Genomic DNA, 20,470 nt, shown 5'->3' with positions numbered 1-20,470 from the left:
TTTAGTTAAATCAATATGGCAGCTCAATTAAATGAGTGATACTGTTTTGTTTTGTGTTTTTTTTCAGGATTCTGAAAACGTAGATCTACTGTTCCAAGCAGCAGTGGATCTTAGTACAAGTACCAAGCCGTATGATTGTGTCACTGCATCATATTTGTTGAACTTCTTAGTATATCATAAGGAACTGCAGCGTATTTGTTTAGGAAAATGGATTGAGCATAGCCCCCAGACGGATGAAAACACATCAGCAAGTACCATGGAAAAGAACACTTTAGCAGGTAGTTTTCATGGAAATTAACACACCTGTTTTTATATTTATTTGAAACCTTACTGCTTTTCCTCAAGGCATTTGGTAGGAGGCCTAGTGAGTTAAGAGATGCTTATTTCTAAAAGATTTTGATTTTGCTGTTTTATTTTTATTTGATTTTGCTGTTTAAGAAGCCAGACCTGTTCATGTTGAGGCTATTACACGTTCTCAGAGGATGGATTTCACTGTTCTGGTCGAAGGGAAAGTGACATTGAGGCCCCAGTAGCTAGTTTGTTGAAGATGTGTACATCGAGTTCTGGACAGGACCCCGTTTACTCTAAGAGCTCACTCACACAGAATGAAGGAAGACATGGTTTGTCTGTATCATGCTTAAGAACTTGGTATGTGCAGTGCTGGCACTTGGAGCTCTGAGTTTGCAGTCCTGTGTGTACATTGTGCAGTGATTAGGCTTTGTTCACATGTGGAATATTCTTGGTGTCTCTGGATGAAAGCTGAGTAGCTTTTGATCCAGAAGATCTGATAAATTCATTAAACAGACTTCCTCCAGATTTTGTAATTTGCGATAAAACTAAAATCTGTAAGTTCATAATTCGTAATAATGTAATCTTTAGTAAACTCAGGGTTGTATGCTTTTTTGTGCCCTTATTGGTTTCTTTACTAATAGGCTTTCTAATGGCTTATTAGTATTTTCTTCATATGCAGTGAAATCATGTTTTTTGAGAAATGTTTATGATTACCATAAATGAAGGAAATGTACGTGTGATCTCATGTCTTACAGAGTGTGTCCTGTTGTTAGCGATCTGCACTTCATTATTTGGATCTGCAGTTCATTCTGATTCTGACATCAAGGTGCTGCATAGTATAAATGTAAATAAAGCTGGCACATACACCCTTCAAAATTGGGCAACTTCTTCAGCGGCTAATTAATGATGCAAATATTTAACTGGAAGCTTCTGATATTTAATAATCTGTTGAACTGTTTGTTGTATTAAGCTGCCTCTAAGGGCAAAGTCTGACTTCCGGTATGTGGCACGTCACCTCTCTTGACTTCACCGTGAGCTGTGGGATTGTCTCTTGAGTTCAGCATCCAGGCTGTGCTTTTCACTGCTGTTGTTTGGTTCAGACAGACTAGATTGAAAGTAACAAATGTTGTTGGGTTTCAGTTACCTAAACTCCAGCAATAATGTGGTATTTAAATGGACAGAAGAGTGAAGAGTGTAAACAAAGTATTTTATGTGCATTTTCCATTAACTCTTGTTTATACAAGTTTTATTCCTATTTCTTCAAAGCAGGTTTGTTTCTTGGAAAGTATACTATGTATTTGTGCGTATAATTTAAAACTGTACTTTTTTTTTTTTAATTTTAGTTATCAAGCTTTTATTAGTGAATGTTGAAGAAGAAATATTTCAAGCTAAAAAGTCTCTGCTTCAAGCAGCAGCATCGTTCCCAATGTATGGGAGAGTGCATTGTATAACAGGAGCTTTGCAGCAATTACCTTTTAAGTAAGTAAAGCATACTACAAAATAGTAAGTTGTAACTCCATAATTAAGCACACAGTGGAGAGCTGCTCGCTGGAACATAAAAGCGTAAGAGGTTATTTGTGAGGAAGTCCAGTACCGGTGGCTTATAGCACTCTTAACTGGTTTTCCCACTGTTTAGCTAGCTGTTGGATGCTTCCTTTGTAAGTATTAAACTCAGGACTTGTCAAACTGTACCTTATTAATAGTTTTCTTAAATACAGTTAGTTGCAAATGTTTCATTTTTTTTTCTTTTAAATGTAAAATTACTTTAATCCATGTTTTCTGTTTTTCTTTATAAAAGTAACTTGATGTTGATGACTGAATGGAAGCAAATGGTGGCTAGGCTCATTCTGATGTCATATGAACTCTCTGCTGTAGTATCACCAGTAGTGCAGAGCTCATCACCAGAGGGTCTTATTCCAATGGATAACGATTCAGGTAAACAAACAAAAAGAAGCTGTAAAATCTGAAGCTCATGAAGTTCTCTATTCTTTACAGCAGTTCAGAACTACACCTAGCACCAGTCCTTTTCAGTTTCTTATTTAACTTCTAATAGAGGTTGTCTTGACTTCGGCACTAAAAGGAATAAGTATTTGCAGATTGCATGGTTGCATCTGTTTCAAAACAGGTGACTGTGCAGCCTAGTTTTCTTTCTTTCTTAATCCTTGTGGTCACCATAGTTTTACATCTATTTTTTATTTTTTTAACTGCTAAAAGCTTTCTTTTTTACTTAGATACCTAAAATGAATTACGTTTGTATAAAGAACTGGAAGTGTAAAAAGTAGCTTAAATATTCTTCTTGTTTAATGTATAGAAATGGCAGATCGGCTGCAGATGATTCTGCATGAGATACAGCCACAGGACACAAACGATTATTTTATGCAAGCAAAAATTTTGAAGGAACACTGCAAAATAGAGTCCGAAAAGCTGGCTGTCCGCAAGCCAATGGAAAATATTTGCACAGAAATGAGAGGTAAATCAAACACTGTATTAGTAATTAAATCAAGATATTCCTTACAGAGCAGGCATTTTATGTGGGTGATCAAAGTTGGAAGTTATTTGCTCCGTATAATGTTTCACTTCTTCAATAAATCTGTCAGAAGGTAGTTATTCATAGGCATGGTTTTAAAGACTAATTCAGCTATGTTTCTGGAAGATTGTGGTTAATCTCTCTTAGAGTACAAGTGAAAATGAGTTGTTTTGATACTGGCCTAGACTCTATTGCCTGAACTGCACTGGCCAGGTAATCTTCAACACCTTTTCTATCAAGCAATGCTTTAACACATTTCTTGTTGAAAGGTGTTAGTGTGATTTTGGTCTCCAGTGTACACAAGACTAGTGGGGAATATATTCATGCAATAAAACTTGTTGCGTGGGATCATATAAGCAGAAGCTTCTGTTTGAAAGTGGTAAAATGTTCAATAAAGCAGACAAATAGTAATAAATAGTAATAAATAGCAGCTATACAATTCCTCTGTTTCTGCTGTTGAATTTCAGACTGTAGTATATTCCTTGTATGCCTGCATAAACTTAGGGAATATCTGTTCATTTAAAATATAATAATTTATATGAGCTTTTTAAGTTTTAAGAACAAATATTTGATCTTTCTTTCCTCACATATTTTTCCTGTGTACAAAATAGTTTTGGTTGGGCCATATGTTTTGTTTCGTGAGTGTCTGTAAATATGTTAAAATCACATAATGGCCACTAGATGGTGGTGTTGCATTAATGAAAAATGCATTTGGGTGGTCTATGAGTACGGGGACATCAGAGTTTTTTTAAAAAACAAAAACCCAAACACAAATAACATATAGTGAATGATGGATTCATGATTGGTGCAGAAGTTTCTTGGAGCCTGGCTACAAAGCTGTTGGTGTTTGTGTAGTTCAATGTGCAGCTGAATGTTGACGTTGACCAAAAGACCTGTAATCTTTAAAACGGCAGTAAAGGTGTATACTGCTGTGCTTTCCGAGCAGAATTAAGTACAGTCATAGTTCCAAGAAGGGAAGTCATTAGGGTTGACAGAACTGACTGATCTTTTGGGCTACCAAGTTTAGAATTGTTTCATAGTCAACTGTATGTTGTCCTGAGAACCTTAAGTTACACTATTGCATGTGTTGATTTTTATTTTTAAGGTAAAGAAAGGCAAATGTGTGACGTCACAGCTCAGATGGTTCTTGTATGTTGCTGGAGAAGCATGAAGGAAGTCTCTCTGCTATTAGGGACACTCTGTAAGCTTTTGCCTACACAGGCTGCATCTGAACCTTCAGATGGGTTGATTACTGTAGACCAGGTAGGGAAGTACTTTTCATTAAATAAAAAAATCTTCATATTCTTGGTTGGGAAAAAAGAGTTTTCATAAAAACTATTTGTTTAAATAAACCTACCTTCAACATGGGAAAAAAAGCATTTTTATTGTCATGTACATAGTTAATGGCTTGTTTTTTTGGGGATAAAATGGTATTCAGAAGGTATCATCATACTTACCGTAGTAACAAATAAGTGAAGAAGTTATTGTATATAGCTAACAAACTCAAGAAACATTCTGATTGTTTTGGGTTATTTACAGGTTGTATATTATGTTCAGGAAAATTAATTTTATTTTTATATAAATACAGATACGAATTATACATATATTTTATGCTTTTATGGAGTTGTTAAAAATCTTGATTTTTACTTGACTTGATTTTTAAACAGTCTTCTGTTTCATTTTGAACTGTAGATGTTGGTAATTTGTTTACAGCTCTTCATTAATTGAACTTTATAATCAATAATTCTGAACGAGAAATATGCTGACTAGTCCTAGTCTTGTCTTACATAGGAGATTGAATTATGGATAATTTGTGTGTAATGTGACTCTCTTTTTCCTCCAATGTTTTTGATTTCAGAGATCAGAAATGTTAATATGCCATCTGGGTCTCTTGCAGAATGTTGAGTGCAGTGTTTATAAGAAATTAGATTACCACAGGCATTTATTTGGGAAATATTTTGTGTTTATTAAATTTCTGTTTTTAATTGATGATCTTTTCATTTCCATATGGTTTTGACAAAAGCAGTCAGTCTACATTGAAGATTGAAATATGCAAGACATACTACATTTTAACTTCTTTTCTTTCCAAGACAAAGTAAATAGTTTTTCCTTAAGTGTTACTACTTTCTATCATAAAATAAATAATAGTATAGTGTACAGCAGGTCTTATTTTTTTATGTTATCTCATGTTGTAGTGCTATGGAAATAACATTAGTATCTTTATCCTTGCATTGTCTCTAGCCTCTGTGTTTTTGTCTGGTTAACAGCTGTGCTTGTATTGTTGCAGGGATCTGGAGGGTAGATGAGAGCAGATATGTGTTTGCACCACTGTGTTCCTTAATCTGCTCCAAGTCAAACAGGAATCGGTATTTTAGCATGAGTCAGCTCTAACTTGTAGCATCTTCATCTTTATGTAGAAAACAGACATTAGCAGTTGCCTTTTCAGAAATGCTGTGGTATTAAACAACATATCCTCTTTTCATATAGCTACCTCATTGGATTCTTTGTGCCTCTGATATCTTCCTGTAAAAACACCATTTATGCTCTAATTTGAAGAATGTTACTTCATAAGAAATCAGTTTGAAATGTTGATTTTCCTCAGGCTAGTAAGGAAATAACCGTTTGGCTGTATGTAAAACAAGTATTAGAGGAAAAGATACGGCCATTTTCACTGTACTTTTTGTAAGTGGCGTTACATTATTGGACAAAAAAACAGGATTTCATCATAAATGAGTGGAAATGCCTGTACCAGAACTGCTGTGGCTTGAGACTTCCATGAAATGCTTACTTTTTCAGTGCTGAGAGATAAAAGAGTTGGATTTTGATATCTAATCCACATTCAGCTTTCCTTTACAGTTGCCCATCTTTTTCTTTGTTCTGTAAGTGTCTAGAGATTTAAAAACACCAAGTGGTGAAACTCAAGACAAGTCTTGGATCCTATTGCTCCAATCAGCTGGAGCAAAAGCCCCTGCATTTAGTCAGGGCTAAATAAGTGTTGAGAAAAATCTGCTGCATAACCTCCCTTCCTAGTCTTGCACCTTTCTTCTTGTTTAGGTCAGTAACTGTCTTAAATTGTACCTTATGGGATTCGCTGTTACTGTCACAATTTATTCACACAGAAGATCACATTACATGTTGAATTTGCACATACTCTTTCCCTTTCTAATTGAGCAAGCAAATGAAAAGAATGTTTTTTCATTGCCGCTCCACGTTAAGAAATGGCACAACACAACCTTGCTTCTTTGTAGTACTGGTGTTAGCCAACTGATTGCGGCTCTAATTCTGCAGTCCTCTTTCTAGCAGTTAAATGTTGTCTCTTGTCACGTGTACCCATGTTGTAGGAGGCAGCACTTGTTTGATACTTTGCTACTAGGAGGTGGGACAATATCAAATCTGCACCTTCCTTGTCTTTAGGGGAACCGGTTGGGTTTGCGTGGCATTTCAGTGCCACACTGTGCACAGACTTGGCACAACATTTTCAGCTGCTCACTGTGGAGATGCGTGTACAAAGGAGCCTAGAAATTCTGCATATAACGTGGCAGTTGTCAAAGCCTAGCTCCTGTTGCGATGACTGCTTTGCCTTTACAAACAGACACAGGACATACGTAGTATATCTGGGGGAATCTCTTCATTCAAATACGTGCTCTGTCTTCTATTCTTCATCTCACCCAGAAATGGGTGATGTCAAACTCAAAGCTCTGCCTGTGAGGATAATTGATACGAACAGTCTTCCACAGAAGACAAGTCCAAGTAGCAACCAAGTAATCAACCAAATTATACCCAACAAAGACTCCGTTGATGTTGTCCCATGACCTGCAAATCATGAAACAGTGCTCTAAGCCTGGAGGAACTTTGAACTCTTCCTCAAACTCCTATTTATTTCCAAGTAAAGTTTGAAGATAATTTTGGGAGATAAGCTTTCCAGAACTGTGTACCGAAGTGAAAGGAAACAGATGACAGAAGTAAAGGCTTGGTACTGTCCCAGTGTCAGGGGTTCTCCTTGTGTTAGCCCCGACTGTCAGAGGTGGCTGATGTGAGCCTTGTGCTGGAGCCCTGACACATGCAGAAGACTTTCAGTATCGGTAGAGCTCTGCACTTGTTAAGTATGTGTGCAGCCAGTGCAAGTGTGGCTCCCATTCTTGCTTCAGAGTTTGTTCTAAAAGGAACAAGTTTGGTTGTTTGTTGTTTTTCTTTGTTTAAAGCAACAACAACAACAAAAATCACCAAACCAACAATGAACCAAAACAAAAAACCCACACCGAAAGCCAGCTTCTCTCCAGTTGTTAATGTAATCTGTCTCATGTAGAGTTAGTTGAGTATGGTTGGCAGTAGTTCACCAGCTACCGGTTGTTTCTGTGAGATGCTTTCACACTCCATTGTGGGTTTAAAGCCATCCTCTTCTAATATTTTGGAAAAATATTCCCTAGGATGGAGTACCACTTAGTGGTATCTATTCACCAGGAAATAAGATACAGAGGCATGAATGTACCAACCATTTCCCACAGCACTTTGAGAATATGTTGTACCAAATACATCTTGAATACGGAGACTTTTAGTTTCAACAGCAAGCACGGCCCTGTAAATTTCATTTCTTATCTTTCTAAGACTAGCCTGTCATACTCTCAATACTTGGCCAAGGTGATCAAATATATTTAAGGTATTTGCTCCCCACTCCATATTTGAGTATTTTATCTTGGAGTGTTCGTTGCTACGGTCACTCTTTCTTACAGTTGCTGTATTTTCACAATGATGTGGAGAACATGAATTCCTTGATTTGTTCTCTATCCTGGCATTTGGAGAACGGGTTTTATGATGCAGGGAATCTGGATGCTGCTCCAGCTATGTGTTCAGTCCTGGAGGAGTAGAAATGCCATGCTTATGGATGTTGTTAGATAAGAACACGTACTTAGCACTGATCCTGAGGCAAGTTCGTATGTCATTTGTGGAAACTGAGTTAGGGCAGTTTTTTCTTCAGAATCTAGCATATGAATGAAAGTGAATACATCAGAGTTCAATTTGATGTAAACTTCTAGTCATTGTAGCTGTTGCAAAAAGCTCAGAAATATAAATAGCAAAGTTGAAAGTTATGTGACAAAAAAATCCCATACTCTTCTAAAAAAAGAAAGGGTGGTGGTGGAGCAGGGCAGTGATTTGATTTGCATGTGTATGGCTTTCTTGGTTAGGTTTTGTTTATACAGCTGGAGAGTTGGTCTGTCTGTGGGTCAGTTGCTTCTGAAAAAAGGCACTCCTGCTTTTGGGCTAGAAAGCTGAAACCCTGCAGATACATTAAATAGCTTAAAGTCTGCTCAGATAAATAACCGTTTGAGCTCAAATATTTCCAATTACTGTTTGGTTTATATTAGGTCAGCTTTAGCTGCAGGAAGTAGTATATTTTCTTTTCTCCCATTTTTTTCTCACTATTGCACTCTCATTGTTTGGATAATATGAACTAACAGTAGGGCCGAAAACCATATACAGCTAGGTATGACGTTAACTCCTCTGATGCCTTAATTACTTGTCAGACTATTGAAGTATAACTAGGAGAATAAGAAGAATTTTAGAAGAAACTTGAAATGCTTTTATACTTGATTTTTATATACAAGTTTTGAAGAACTTCTTGCTGAAGAACTTACAGGAAATATTCCTGAAGAAAATTTTGCATAAAGTAATGAAATAAGTTACGTATTTTTAAACAAATGAAATTGGAAGTTTGATTTAGAACTTGGAAGTTGATGAGAATTAGAATCTTTTTTTTTTTTTTTTTGTAGAATGAGATTATGTGGCATTGTAAACTTCCAACCAGCTTTAAAAACTTGGTGTCTTGATAGAGTGGAAAGTTCAGTTACAACATTTACATTTAAAAATCTGAAAAAAATAGCTCTCATTACTCCATACATACAATGTCTTTTTTATTTTAAAACTGTTTCTAGTAGTCAAAGGCAATTATGGAGAATCCTGGAACCTTATGAATAGCTTATGAAGGTAGATTTGTTTTTGTTTGGCACAATTGTTTTGAAGTTTGAATTTCTTTTTTGATGATTTTTCATAGATACTTGTTTCTGCTGTTAGAATGTAGTGCAGATTTTCTTCGGGATTTTAGGTTAAGAGTGAAGGCAAACAAGGATTCAAAATGCTTCCTTTGAAAATCAGGGTTGTCCCATTCTTTTTTTAAAATCTGAATGTGCTCCTCATGAACACAGCTGATTTTATGTCCCTTAATTTTTTTGGTCTTCTGAGGACATGACACTTGCCTTTAACCTGAAGAACTGAATGTAATCTTTGTAATCTTCTAAGTGTTTTTTACAAGAGGTCTTTTAATTGCTTTTTGCTTTTGCCATTGGCCTTTTCAATCGGGAAGAATTTCTGGTCTTAGTTGTAGAAGTATCTTGCATGTGTAAATAATTTGTCTATTTCTAATTCTAAATATCTTTTTTTTTTTTTAAGGTTAAAAATATTGGGGACTACTTTAAACATCACCTACTGCAGTCAAGGCACAGGGGTGCATTTGAATTGGCATACGCTGGCTTTGTGCAACTTACGGAAATGCTTTCCAGGTAAAAGATGGGCAATTTATTATGTATTAACTTATCATTGTGCTTTCGATATACTTTACCAAACTGTGTCATCAGTCTTGAAATTGGCTGTGCAAACAGGTCCTTGATTTCATGTCAATTTTGTTTGAGTTTGGTGTAGGCACAATTGACATTAGTTACATGATGTCTGTGTCTTTGGACAGTGCTACTTATGGCCAGAGATGGTGCTTAGGCATTGAAAGAACATACAGACATTTTATGCCTGTAGCATTTTTCTCCATTTCTGGAGTGTTAATTTACAGAACAACTCTCAAAAGCTCTTGGGGAAAGTAGGAGTGTAGAGTTCTGCCCCCCAGGCTCCTCCTTCCTCTGCTCTTCCTGAAAATGAATGCCAGACGTTTTGTCTTCAGCCAGGAAGTTTTCCTGGAAACTTTTATTACTTGTCATTGGATGAGTTGTGTATATTGACATTTGGAAGACTACCCGACAGTGCATCATAAGATACGATATGCAATCTTTCCATTTTTTTACCTCCCTCTTGTAATTTTATGCTTTCCTAGAAGAACAAAACAAACAGAACTGTCCTGAGATCTAGGCAAGGGTGGATGTGAATTTCCACTACGTGCTTAGTTACCTATTTTCCAGAATAAATACAAGTATTGGTAATGTTTCTTTGCAACATATAATATAATTTTTTTAATAAGATGAATCAAATTCTCTAATGACTTTGTGGGTTTGTTTATTTTTTAATGTAGTTTTTGGAAAGACCAGTCAAATTCTCAATGTGGAGTACATGTGTTTTCACATCAATGCCAGTGTTCCCCTTTTGCCTGAAGTAGGCTGGTTAGAGCCACTGCTCCGTTTCTTTTTTTTTCTTTCTTTGAAGGTGGGGAAGAAAGAGAAGGTGGTAGGTGTGTTTTCATTGTTTGTTTGCTTGTTTTTCAAGTTAAAAATAAATCTGGTAATGGAAACAGTTTTGGTGGTTTTAACACCAACAGAACAGCTGCCTGCCCAGCTTCACTGTGCACCTGAGACAGTTTCCCAAATAGAAATTAGGGTATGGGCTCTAGTAGGGGCATGCCAGTGGGGTAACTGCTTAGCTAGTAGCACTGCTGCAGGAAGAAGTGTTTTACACATTATGGCCTTCATTTTGTTATACCAATGAGGTACATCACTGACAGAACCGTGGGTTATCTGTAGAAGGTATGTTACTTCCTTTTATGTGCTAGCGATCTCTGAGGAGCAATCTCTCGTTTTAAATTGGTCTGTGTAGTTAGTTTGTTGAGAGCCCACACAATCTTGGTTAACATTTGATTATTTACTTCAGAAGGAAAAAATTACTGAGATATAATACTGTTTTTGCTTATCTTCTTATATCAGTATATGTTATGTTTGTGTAGATGTTTTTTTCTATACTATGAAGACGTGTTTGAGGAAGCTTTAAGGTGATGCATCAGATGATTGTCCAGTGGCAACCTTTGTGGCTGACTTCCAGTTAACTTTGCTGCTGGTCTAGAGATTTCCTATGTTCAGTACTGTGAGTATTGAGAGAGCAGCTCCTGCAGAGAGCGAGGCAAAACATTCCGAGGTAGTTACTGGAAACATGGACAACAGTTGAGGTACTTCCATTTATCTAGGCACCTTTCTAGAGAAATGGTTGTATTTTCACATCAATTAGTGAATCTAATTTGAGTGGAATACAGAACAGACATTTTATACTTACAACTTTCCAGGTTGATTACAAAGCATTGTTTGCTGTCTGGTGTGTATTTCTGACTGCTGTTTCTAGATAAAACAGTACGCTACGCACTATTTCGTTCAGTCTGAATCTGATGTTGATTTGAGAGGGGGGGGAAAAAAAAACAACGCTCATCCCAGCAGCAAAAAACATTCCTTCTTTTCAGTGTTTCTCATGTAGACTTCTGACATAATTGAAGACTTTATTGTTAGCTAAATTTGGTTTCATGTGAAACTTGTTTTTTTCCTGAGGCAGAGAGAGGGAGAGAAGTTCGGGTAACAAAACATTATCAAGTAAGACACTGGCCTTCTCTGTACATACATAGTGACGAATTGAAATCTATTGTGCCATGAGCTGGTATTTTCATGTCAGGTAGCATTTCCTTGAATGCTTATTAAATGAATACAGCATTCCAAGTAAAGTAAGCTCTTAACAGTATGGAATGCATAGAAATAGTTGCTGAATATTGCAGGATGTTATCCCTAGGTATGTTGGATGTGAACACAAGCATGTATTGATGTGAAAATTACATGATTAAGTTTTAAAGTCTACTTTTGTTTCAGAGGATTTATTCCTCCCATCAGATTGAAGAGAGGCTGGCCATTAGAGTAATACTGAAAACCCCACCCCACCCCTTTATTACCACCAGTCGTCTTGAGGGGAAGAAGGCAGTGAGCCAAACAGGTACAGTCCCACTAGTCTGATCACAGTCAGTGTGCAGGACCTAGAACAGACTCTGTAGGAAAAGCAAACTAAACAGGAAATACTGGAAAACATTATGAAATGTGCTCTGATCTTATAGCAGACCCTGCACATGGCAGAAAAATTGCTTTTCTTTGATTTTCATTTTTTTTTAAATTTCTGCAGAAGCTGAGGCAACTAAACTTCAGTCAAGTTCCTGGTATTTTCTCACTGACAAATTGTAGATTTACAGTGACAAGCTAGAGATGATGTTAGCTCCCTCTCCCCTTTTGTGCTATTGCATTTAATGAAACACAGTCCACTTAAGGGCAGCTTTATATAACGCTGTAAAATGAAGTGCCAAGCTCAAGATAACTCTGCTTCTTTGTGAGTTACTAAAACATTAAACAGTGTGCATGTATCATCAGTAAAAGCTTATGATTTAAGTAATTTTCCTCTTCTGAATTAACAGTTTTCTAAAACATTCTTTTGATGATGCATACTGCTTAGTATTTTAAAAGGTATGATATTTCAAGTGGAGCAAGTATTCCTTTGGAAAAATCAATTTTGTAAGAATGAGAGAGTAGCTCTGTGGAAATGTATTTGTTTTAATAAAATAAGGTATTTGCCAGGAAATAGTGGTCTTAAGTATTTGTGTTTAAAATAAAGAAGAAAAAAAGACTGAATTCAGAATAGCCAGTAATTCTTTGGTTTGGTACTCTTGGGACACAATGGATTCGGGTCAGAGCCTCTTCTCTGAAGTGGGTGAGCTGAGTCGTGCAGCAAATGCAGTCGTGCTGTAGGTCTGTTGAGTGTCCTGGAGTCTTTCCATTTATCCTGTTGGAGCTGTGAGGCTCCGTTCTGCAGATAAATATGAGCTGGCCTACATCTCTACGTAGCTGACAGTCTTGAAGCATAGGTTCTGGAATCTCTACTAATTTACTGTTGCATCCACAAATACCGGAGGAGTAAACCTGTGTCTGGGGCAGCTGCTAGTCACACACAGCTTAAATATGATGCCCTGCTGAGTATAGTTGAACTGAAGACCTACAGAAGCATCCTTGACACTTTGTAATTTTTCTTTTGTTAAGACCCAGTGAAAAAATCTAGCATGAGGATTGGTAGATCCCTTTCCCATGCTTCTAGGAACAACTGGAGATAAACGTGGTGCTTCATTTCAATAGCCAAACATTTGCTTAAAACTATTTTCTGGAAAACTTGCCATTTTTAACTCTATAGTCCCTAAATATCAGTTGTTAAAAACAACCAAGAGTAGAGTTTCCAGACAGAGCAGTGGTATTCAGACTTGTCTGAGTTAGTGGTCAAAGAAAAATCATTCCTGCACAGAGATTTCTTAGGAAAGTGATGAAATCTAACCTCTGTGCTGACATTCATTTGGATACAAATTGCTGAGTCTGCTCAAAATATGTCAGTTCCCATTCCTCCTTTTCCCTGTTCACATTCCTTCTATTGGTGTGATGCTCCCTCTGTTTAGCCTACTTAATATTGTCTGTCTACCTTCTGAAGACTGTACAATTACAAAACCAGCAACGTTCATATCAAGGAAAGGAGCAATCTTCTCTCGGAGGGTATTTTCCTGTCATAGGCCCTGAGAAATTACAGGTGCTCGTTTGGTCCAGTAACCTGGTAGGTAGGCAAACTATCCTGGAAGACACCTGACATCTGTTTTAAACTTGGGTCTCTCAGAACCCACGTGAATGCCCTCAGCACTTTGTTGTAAATGTTGTTTTGTCTGTTTTGACCTTATTTTATTTGTGGAAGCTTTTCTGAGAGACCAAACAGAACATAAAGAATTCATGGAAATCTCAAAATTATGGTGTTACATAACTGTCTGTACTGCTTTGCTTCACTGAAGTTACCAGAGGAAGGTATGGGAAGAACTATATCATGCAGCACAGCATGCTTATTCAGGAATAATGTATTTTGATCATTTCTAAAGATATGGAGCTTAAATTGAACTCAGTGAATGCAATTTTTATGTCTTATGCAACAAGTAGGGAGTGTGGCATATAGTTTTTTAGTAGACAATGCAAAAGAAAAATCTTGATTTGCTTTTACAAATGTTTAATCCAGTATCTGGAAAATTTTCATCTGAATCCAGTCATTTGCTGTTCTTCTGTACTACTTGTATCGTCGTCCTAGGAGTAGACCCCCAGTCCTCTGCTGTACACTCTGGTTCTGACTTTATTGTTGCTCTGAAGTGACTGTAATGCAACTCTTTGCCTTTGCTCAGGTCCCTTAGGCTGGTAGGAAGACTTCTTGAAAAATTTAAGTCTTTCATGGGCTTTAGTGAAATGAAGTAGTATTGTCGTGAACTTTTTAGTAAAAACATAATCAAAGATGTGAAAGAAATAGTTTAAAATGAAGGGCAGCTGTTCAGAAATCCAAGGAGTTTTGTCCACTGAGGGGAGAAAAAATGGTTCTTCTGTCCTATGATGCCTGTAGGGCTGTGAAGTACAGTATATAATGAAATGCAATATATAATATTAAGGCACTGCTCAGTTCGAAGGCACGTTAGTTTTTAACTCTCCGTTCATATTTGTCACCATTTCTTTTCCTCTGTGCTTGGTGAAAGAGTGAGCTTGGGGTAATGATAGTGTCTTTCTGAGATTTTTGAGGTCACCCAAGGTTCTCTCTGCTCAGCATTAGTGCTAGAGAAACCTTGAAACAGCAGCTTTGTCAGTGCAGCTATATCAGTTAGAAACTTGCTTCCTTTGGAGCAGGTGCTATGAAAAGGAGGGTGCAAATGGAAGGACTCCATAGTTTGAGAGGAGCTGTTCCTAAAAGCAGATTTTCTCTAGGCTGGCTTATACCTTGAACACTCCTGTTTCTGACACTTAGATTCTTGCCTCCTTGTTTGTCTGAGAAGGGCAGTATGGAGACTAGGTTTATGAAGAATAGAAATCACCTCACATATATGGAAAAAGAATAATACTACAGCTCTACTAAGAGAGAAGAATGGTGAAAGAAGCCCCCCTTTTCCCCAGAGAGGAATAGATTACAGTGATTGGAAACACTGAATTCTGGATGTACCCGTGTAGAAAATGCTTTTGCTTATATGAAGTTTATGCCACAAACCGCCAACATCCAGGAAAGCCAGATCCAACTTGACCCTTTGTTCTTAACAGACCATTAATTTTGGATAAGAGAAAATACAGCCATATGAGCTAGGGAGAGGGGTTTAGCTTTAACTTTGAATTGCCAGGCTTTTTGGAGTCATTGAAACTGACCACAGAAACTGTTTTGGGCATGTATGAAATTTTTATAAGCGGAAGACAGACAGACAGAAATTTGTGGAAAAATACTTAGCATGCTGCATCTTAAGTAATTTACGTATCAAGTTACTGTGTAATATTTTAATTACCAACATCACTTGCTTGATCTAGAAATAAAAAGTTACTATTTTATTCTGGAAAGTGACATTTGAGCTTTTGATCACGATTTTTACATTGTAAAGCTTCATTATTCTTAAAATGTAGGGCCACCTGCTTCTTGAGGCGATACTCTTCTTGCCAGACCATAAGGAGATGTAGCTGCCAAATTGAAGGGAGTAGTCTCCTCCATTGCAAAGTCAATAGTCTCCAATTTTTATTTTTTATTTTTTAACTTTAATAATACTTCCACATTAAAATAAAAAAAAATATTTCATGAAATTGGGCTTTGGTGGGTTACTGAACAAGTAGAATTACTTGTGGCAAGATCAAAGCAATACAGATCTGAGGGAGTCTGAAGTTTAGTGGATTTCAGTATATTTTTCTTCTTTATACTACTACTGGAAGGGGGAAAAACCCCTCGGTTTACTCAAGTATAAAATATTCAGTATGCTGCATAGCAACTTTTAAATATTTCCTTTGTGCTTTATTTTGTGCTCTTCTGCACCACAGCAGATGTGAGCACGCGTCCTGGAATGTTTGTTTTAATGCTGCGATAACATGCTGCAGAGATTAGCACTGATCTTGGCATGACTAAACAAAGACATTCAACTTCTGCCTAGCTCGGGAGGCAGGACCAGCCGCAGGCATAAGCAGAAGCAGCAGGTTTTGCGGGGTGTGTTGGCTTGATGAAGAGCTGTAAAGCACAGCCTAGCTGGAGAGACCTATGGAGAGGCTCCCTAGAAGATTGGTTTGTTCTCAGCCCTAGAGTTGCATCCTGCTTCTGAATCCAAAGCTGGCAAAGGAACACAAGGTTAAAGTAACCAAGAAAATAACAGAGGAAAGGAAAACGAACAAAAAATGACCTGTAGTTTCCAGAGGAAGGTGTTAATTTGATTGCTTCTTTCACAGGCTTGGGGAAGGAAGTGGCCTTTTATGCCCTTGTACTAGGTGACATACCTATTGCAAAGCCAGGTTTCTCTTGCTTTCTGTACTGATGGTTCACATCCTGGCAACAGTTTTAATAGAGGGGTGGTGCCCCTAGAAAATGGGGAGAAGGCCTGTCAGCTGGGTGAGAAACCTATGATGGAAATCCTAAGGAAATTACTGGAGAGCAAAAAATCTACTGTGGTTTCTGCTGACCTGTCTGGTGCTTCCTGTGACCTCTGTTTTGAGCATTATTAATTTTTTGTTTGTTTTGTAAAGGAAGAAAAGGAGGGTCACACCACGGATGACAGACTCACTCACGGTCCCATATCAGGTTTTTAGCTTTCCTAAATTCTTGTTTTGTGAGAAGCAAAGAAGTGTAATAACAGGAGTGTAAGGAAGGAGGTAGAAGATCTAGACCTCATGTTCAGTTTTGGTTTTCACATCATTACCTGCTGCATTTTAGCTTTACTTTTCATTCTTTATTACCGACGCCTAGGCAGAAGACTTGATTGTGGCCATACTGTGAGGTCTCACTGCTTGATAATGAATTTAATTACAGCTTACGTTTTTAGGCAGGCCCTATGCAGTTAATTGCAGTTGTATTGCCCACAGTGATTAATTTTTTTTTAGCTGTTCCGAGTGATGTGTCCTGTTAATAGAAATTTTTGTAACTATGAATGATCCTTTTGGAACATTGGTGGAAGATTAATGAGCTGCTCTTTCACACTGAATATGCTGCATTTCATTGAACTGGGCAGAAGAAGGAATTGAAGTAGACTTGAGTTTTCCTTGTCCTTGAAAGTCCTTTGTTTTCAGGCAGTGTCCAGTTTTGTAACTGCAGAGAAGTATTTCATGACAGGAGAGCAATTTAGGTGCTTTAAGAAATGTTTGACTTACTTAATATTTTAAATAGAATATTATGCCTTGTTTTTTATTCCGTTCACTACTCTGAGGTTTGCAGGGCTATTTCCGTAATCCATTTGTACTGTGAGAGGCTTTGGTTTTGTTGTGTATGGTTATTAATACAGCTGTATGTACTAGTTAATGTAAGGGTCATACATCAGCTATCATATGACAGAAAGGACAGGAGTTTTTGAAGTGTCTTTTCCTACACAGTAACTGATGTGTATGTGTCTTTGTTTTCTGTATGTGTCTTTGTTTTCTTCTCCAGAGTAGGATAATAGGTCTTGGTTGAAGAGAAGAGTTGCACTGCTGAATGACAGAGTCCTGCTTTTTGTCTAGTGAAATACCTTTTCCCAGTGTCACTTAAAAAGAAGGGTTAAAATAATTTGTATTAACATTGGAAAAATGTAAAATTCCTTTTGAAGTTTATCTTATTTCTTAAAAATTCTGCGTATGTGCTTGGAGATGTTTACATATAGAGGGAACTGTTTCTTAAGGTCACTAATTGCGCTGACTCTGTCCTAGTTTCTTATTTATTTGTTTCATGTTTCTTGTTTGTTTCACGTAGATGCAACAGTAGGAGTCTGCGCAAGATGCCAGAGCAGTGGCTAAGCTGTGTGTTAGAAGAAATCAAATCCTGTGATCCTTCATCGACGTTATGTGCAACCAGACGTAGTGCGGGAATTCCATTCTACATTCAGGTACCAAATACTGCTATTATGCCTGAATTGATACATTTTTTTAATGTTCTTTCTGGTCAGTATGTATATATTTTCTACTTCACCCCCCTCTGGGGCAATTACTTTTTTTTTATCTGCAGATTTTGGTAGTTTTTGTGCCACCAGGAAGCCAAATGTAATTAAGCCATGTTTGATGTTGTTTAGCAATCCTATGGACTCTTAAGACTGCACAGGTTTTTGGCTTGTTGTTGATTCAGGAGCATTTCTAAAGAGAGAGCTGCAGGCTCAATGTGGCTACTGTAATAATCCCTGCAAATTAATAAATTAATTCAAAGATTAAGTAAAGCTTTGTTACCATGTAGCTCTGTGCTTTTTGCATGTGAAGTGGGAGGGTGCTAAAATATGAAGAGGAAATTGAGTTGTAAAATGGTGGCCTAGAAAATACTACAAAAAACTAGAGAAGCCCTCTCAGCTGTAGTGAAGCAGGATCAAGTGATGTCAGTCACTACTGGTTGGTGTGACTTTGAAGTCTCAACATTTACCTCTTTCCATTCCTTTGTTTCGTTAAAGTGGACACGATTGCTTTCCTCTAAATTAACCTTCACGATTTTAATTTTCAGCCAGTTTTCTAAGACAGAAGTCCAAGATGACTACGTGATATGTAACTTTCTCCACTCGCTAACGCATATTCTCGGGCACGTTCCAAGAATGTGAGGGACTGCTGGGAGCAAGCTCTCACTGCCAGAGTAATCCGTCTTGCTTGTTTTCCACTCCGAGTTTGCCCTGAGAAAGTTGAGGCAGCCTGCTTCTGTCTGACCTCTCTTCTGTCAGTCACAGCCTACTCCTGGCTTTGCTAGATGTGTGCACGCTACATAGCAGAGATCAGAAGCAGAGCATTGGTTTTAGGGATGTTTTTCCTTTTAAACTTCAGCAGTTAAAGATTTTCCCTTTTATATCTGTAAAGTGTCTGCAAAACAGATTTGGTGACTTCATGTCTGCTGGTTTCCCCATTCACACCACAAAGGTTGAATCCAGTGGGCAGTAGCCAGCTTTAATCCTTAGAATGTGAAAGAAAAACGTCTTTGAATCAATTTTTCATGTAAAACCTAATGCTGTTCAATGCAAGAACTAGGTGGACCCAACAGTATCCCACTGCAGAAAACATTTGTGTAGTCTGCAGTTGGCCTACATTGCTGAGTCCATATAGCAAAGCTTCCACTGTGCCATAGCTGTTAGGATAAATAGGTCACATTCCTCAGTTCTGACAGCTCTGGAAGAGTATGAAGTTAATCTAGGCAATTAATGAGAAGGTTTGAAATTAACATTGGGGTTAGGCTGAAGTCATTTATTTCCGAACTCTAATTTTACTGTAAAGAAAGTTGATGGTACTCTTTGCCGGTAGTTCTGAACGTGTCTGTAGTACCCAGTAAAATGAATTAAGCCTTAAATAGCATGTTGCATTTAGATAATAAAAATATAAATTGTAATGCATATGCTAACAGTACTGTAATAAGGTTATTTTATTAATGCATAAAATCAAGACTCATTGTGGTCTGTTTGCCATCTGCTTCCTGTGACATTTATTCTTGTTTTAGTAGAACACATCTGTTTTAATGATAATATGTAATTTTAAGGTTATGAACATATTAAATGACCTATTTAAAATAGAAATATGACTACCTAATAGTACAAAGGTACAGCTCCAATCAAGGGGTGAGGAAATGGTGGGACAATGCTACTTAGAGCTCCGGCGTTCCTAGGTTATGGAATCTTTGTCTGCTTTATACTTCATAAATACTATTTTTTCTTCCCTCTCTGTTTCTCCCATTCTTAAAGACACTGATAAAATGACATTGACTACATCTGGGTATCTGCCTAACCTCTATACTTCATTTGGCTTGAAGTTTTTCCGTTTGGTTGTTTTTAAGCAATGTAATGTACTATTAAATAACTTTTTTGAACTGATGCTGAACAGACTCTGGGCCCCAAAACACAAATGGATAATCATTTTTATTAGAAATAAGTGATTTATGATTATCCATTTGTGCTAAGTCAGACAAATTCAACAGGAGCTGCTAGGACAGAGCGAGAGACTGTTTTAACTCCAGTCCTGAACTGAAGGATTAAATTAGAGTATTTTCATCTCAGCTGGATATGTTGGCACCCATTAAACTGTTGCTATTTGGAGATGGATGCATCTCTTCTCTCCTTTCAAAAATGTGCTGCTTATTTTATCCTGTTTTGACAAACAGATTTTATTCTTTGGCCAGGCCATGTCATCTTAAATACGTATGTTACTAGGCTAAAAAATTGTCCATAGTAGGAAATGCAAGCATGTATAATATGGCAGATACTTTTGCTGTAATAAATACTCTGATTATGTGTGTGATAACTTACATTATTTTCTGTTATATACAAAGAAATTTCTGTAAGCAGAGGTATAGTGTGGAAGCGGTTTTCTTACTTAAACATTGAATGCTAAGAATGCCTTGAACAAAACTAAGAGTTAAAACTGAAACTTGCTTTTGCAATTTTTTTTCAGTCATGGTCAGAAGCTAGGCAGCACTATGATGAATATAGAAACCTGGAACAGAACTAGCAGTAAACAAAACGGGCTAGAAATAAGTGTTTTTCTATTAATTTTTCTGTAGGCTTTGTTAGCTTCAGAACCAAAGAAGAGCAAAACAGATTTGCTGAAAATGACCATGAAAGAATTGCTGTCTTTGGCTGCACCTTTGAATGAGTCATCAAGTGTCATTCCACAGGTAAAATACAGCATCTCAGCAGAAGGCAAA

At 37.2% G+C, this 20,470-nt stretch overlaps 1 protein-coding gene across 12 annotated transcripts in view; it reads left to right on the top strand.

The window, feature by feature from the left end:
• The window catches only part of THADA (THADA armadillo repeat containing), a 170,965-nt gene that overhangs the window by 21,089 nt on the left and 129,406 nt on the right, over positions 1–20,470 (top strand). For 10 of the 12 annotated variants that reach the window (XR_010830148.1, XM_066993773.1, XM_048057630.2 and 7 more), the window contains 8 exons: positions 68–278; positions 1,635–1,770; positions 2,090–2,226; positions 2,603–2,761; positions 3,924–4,081; positions 9,263–9,372; positions 17,564–17,696; positions 20,327–20,440. Coding sequence is in view for 9 of the 12 variants with exons in the window: in XM_066993773.1 (XP_066849874.1) it covers positions 68–278; positions 1,635–1,770; positions 2,090–2,226; positions 2,603–2,761; positions 3,924–4,081; positions 9,263–9,372; positions 17,564–17,696; positions 20,327–20,440 (1,158 nt within the window). In the remaining 3 variants the exon portion in view is untranslated. Of the gene's footprint in view, positions 1–67; positions 279–1,046; positions 1,291–1,634; positions 1,771–2,089; positions 2,227–2,602; positions 2,762–3,923; positions 4,082–9,262; positions 9,373–16,368; positions 16,424–17,563; positions 17,697–20,326; positions 20,441–20,470 lie in introns of those variants that run through there. The other 2 variants (XR_010830149.1, XR_007160903.2) reach the window with 2 other exon arrangements.

The sequence above is a fragment of the Anser cygnoides genome, chromosome 3 (assembly GCF_040182565.1).
Source record: "Anser cygnoides isolate HZ-2024a breed goose chromosome 3, Taihu_goose_T2T_genome, whole genome shotgun sequence".
Classification (NCBI taxonomy): domain Eukaryota; kingdom Metazoa; phylum Chordata; class Aves; order Anseriformes; family Anatidae; genus Anser; species Anser cygnoides.
This window is presented reverse-complemented; position numbering and strand designations above follow the sequence as displayed.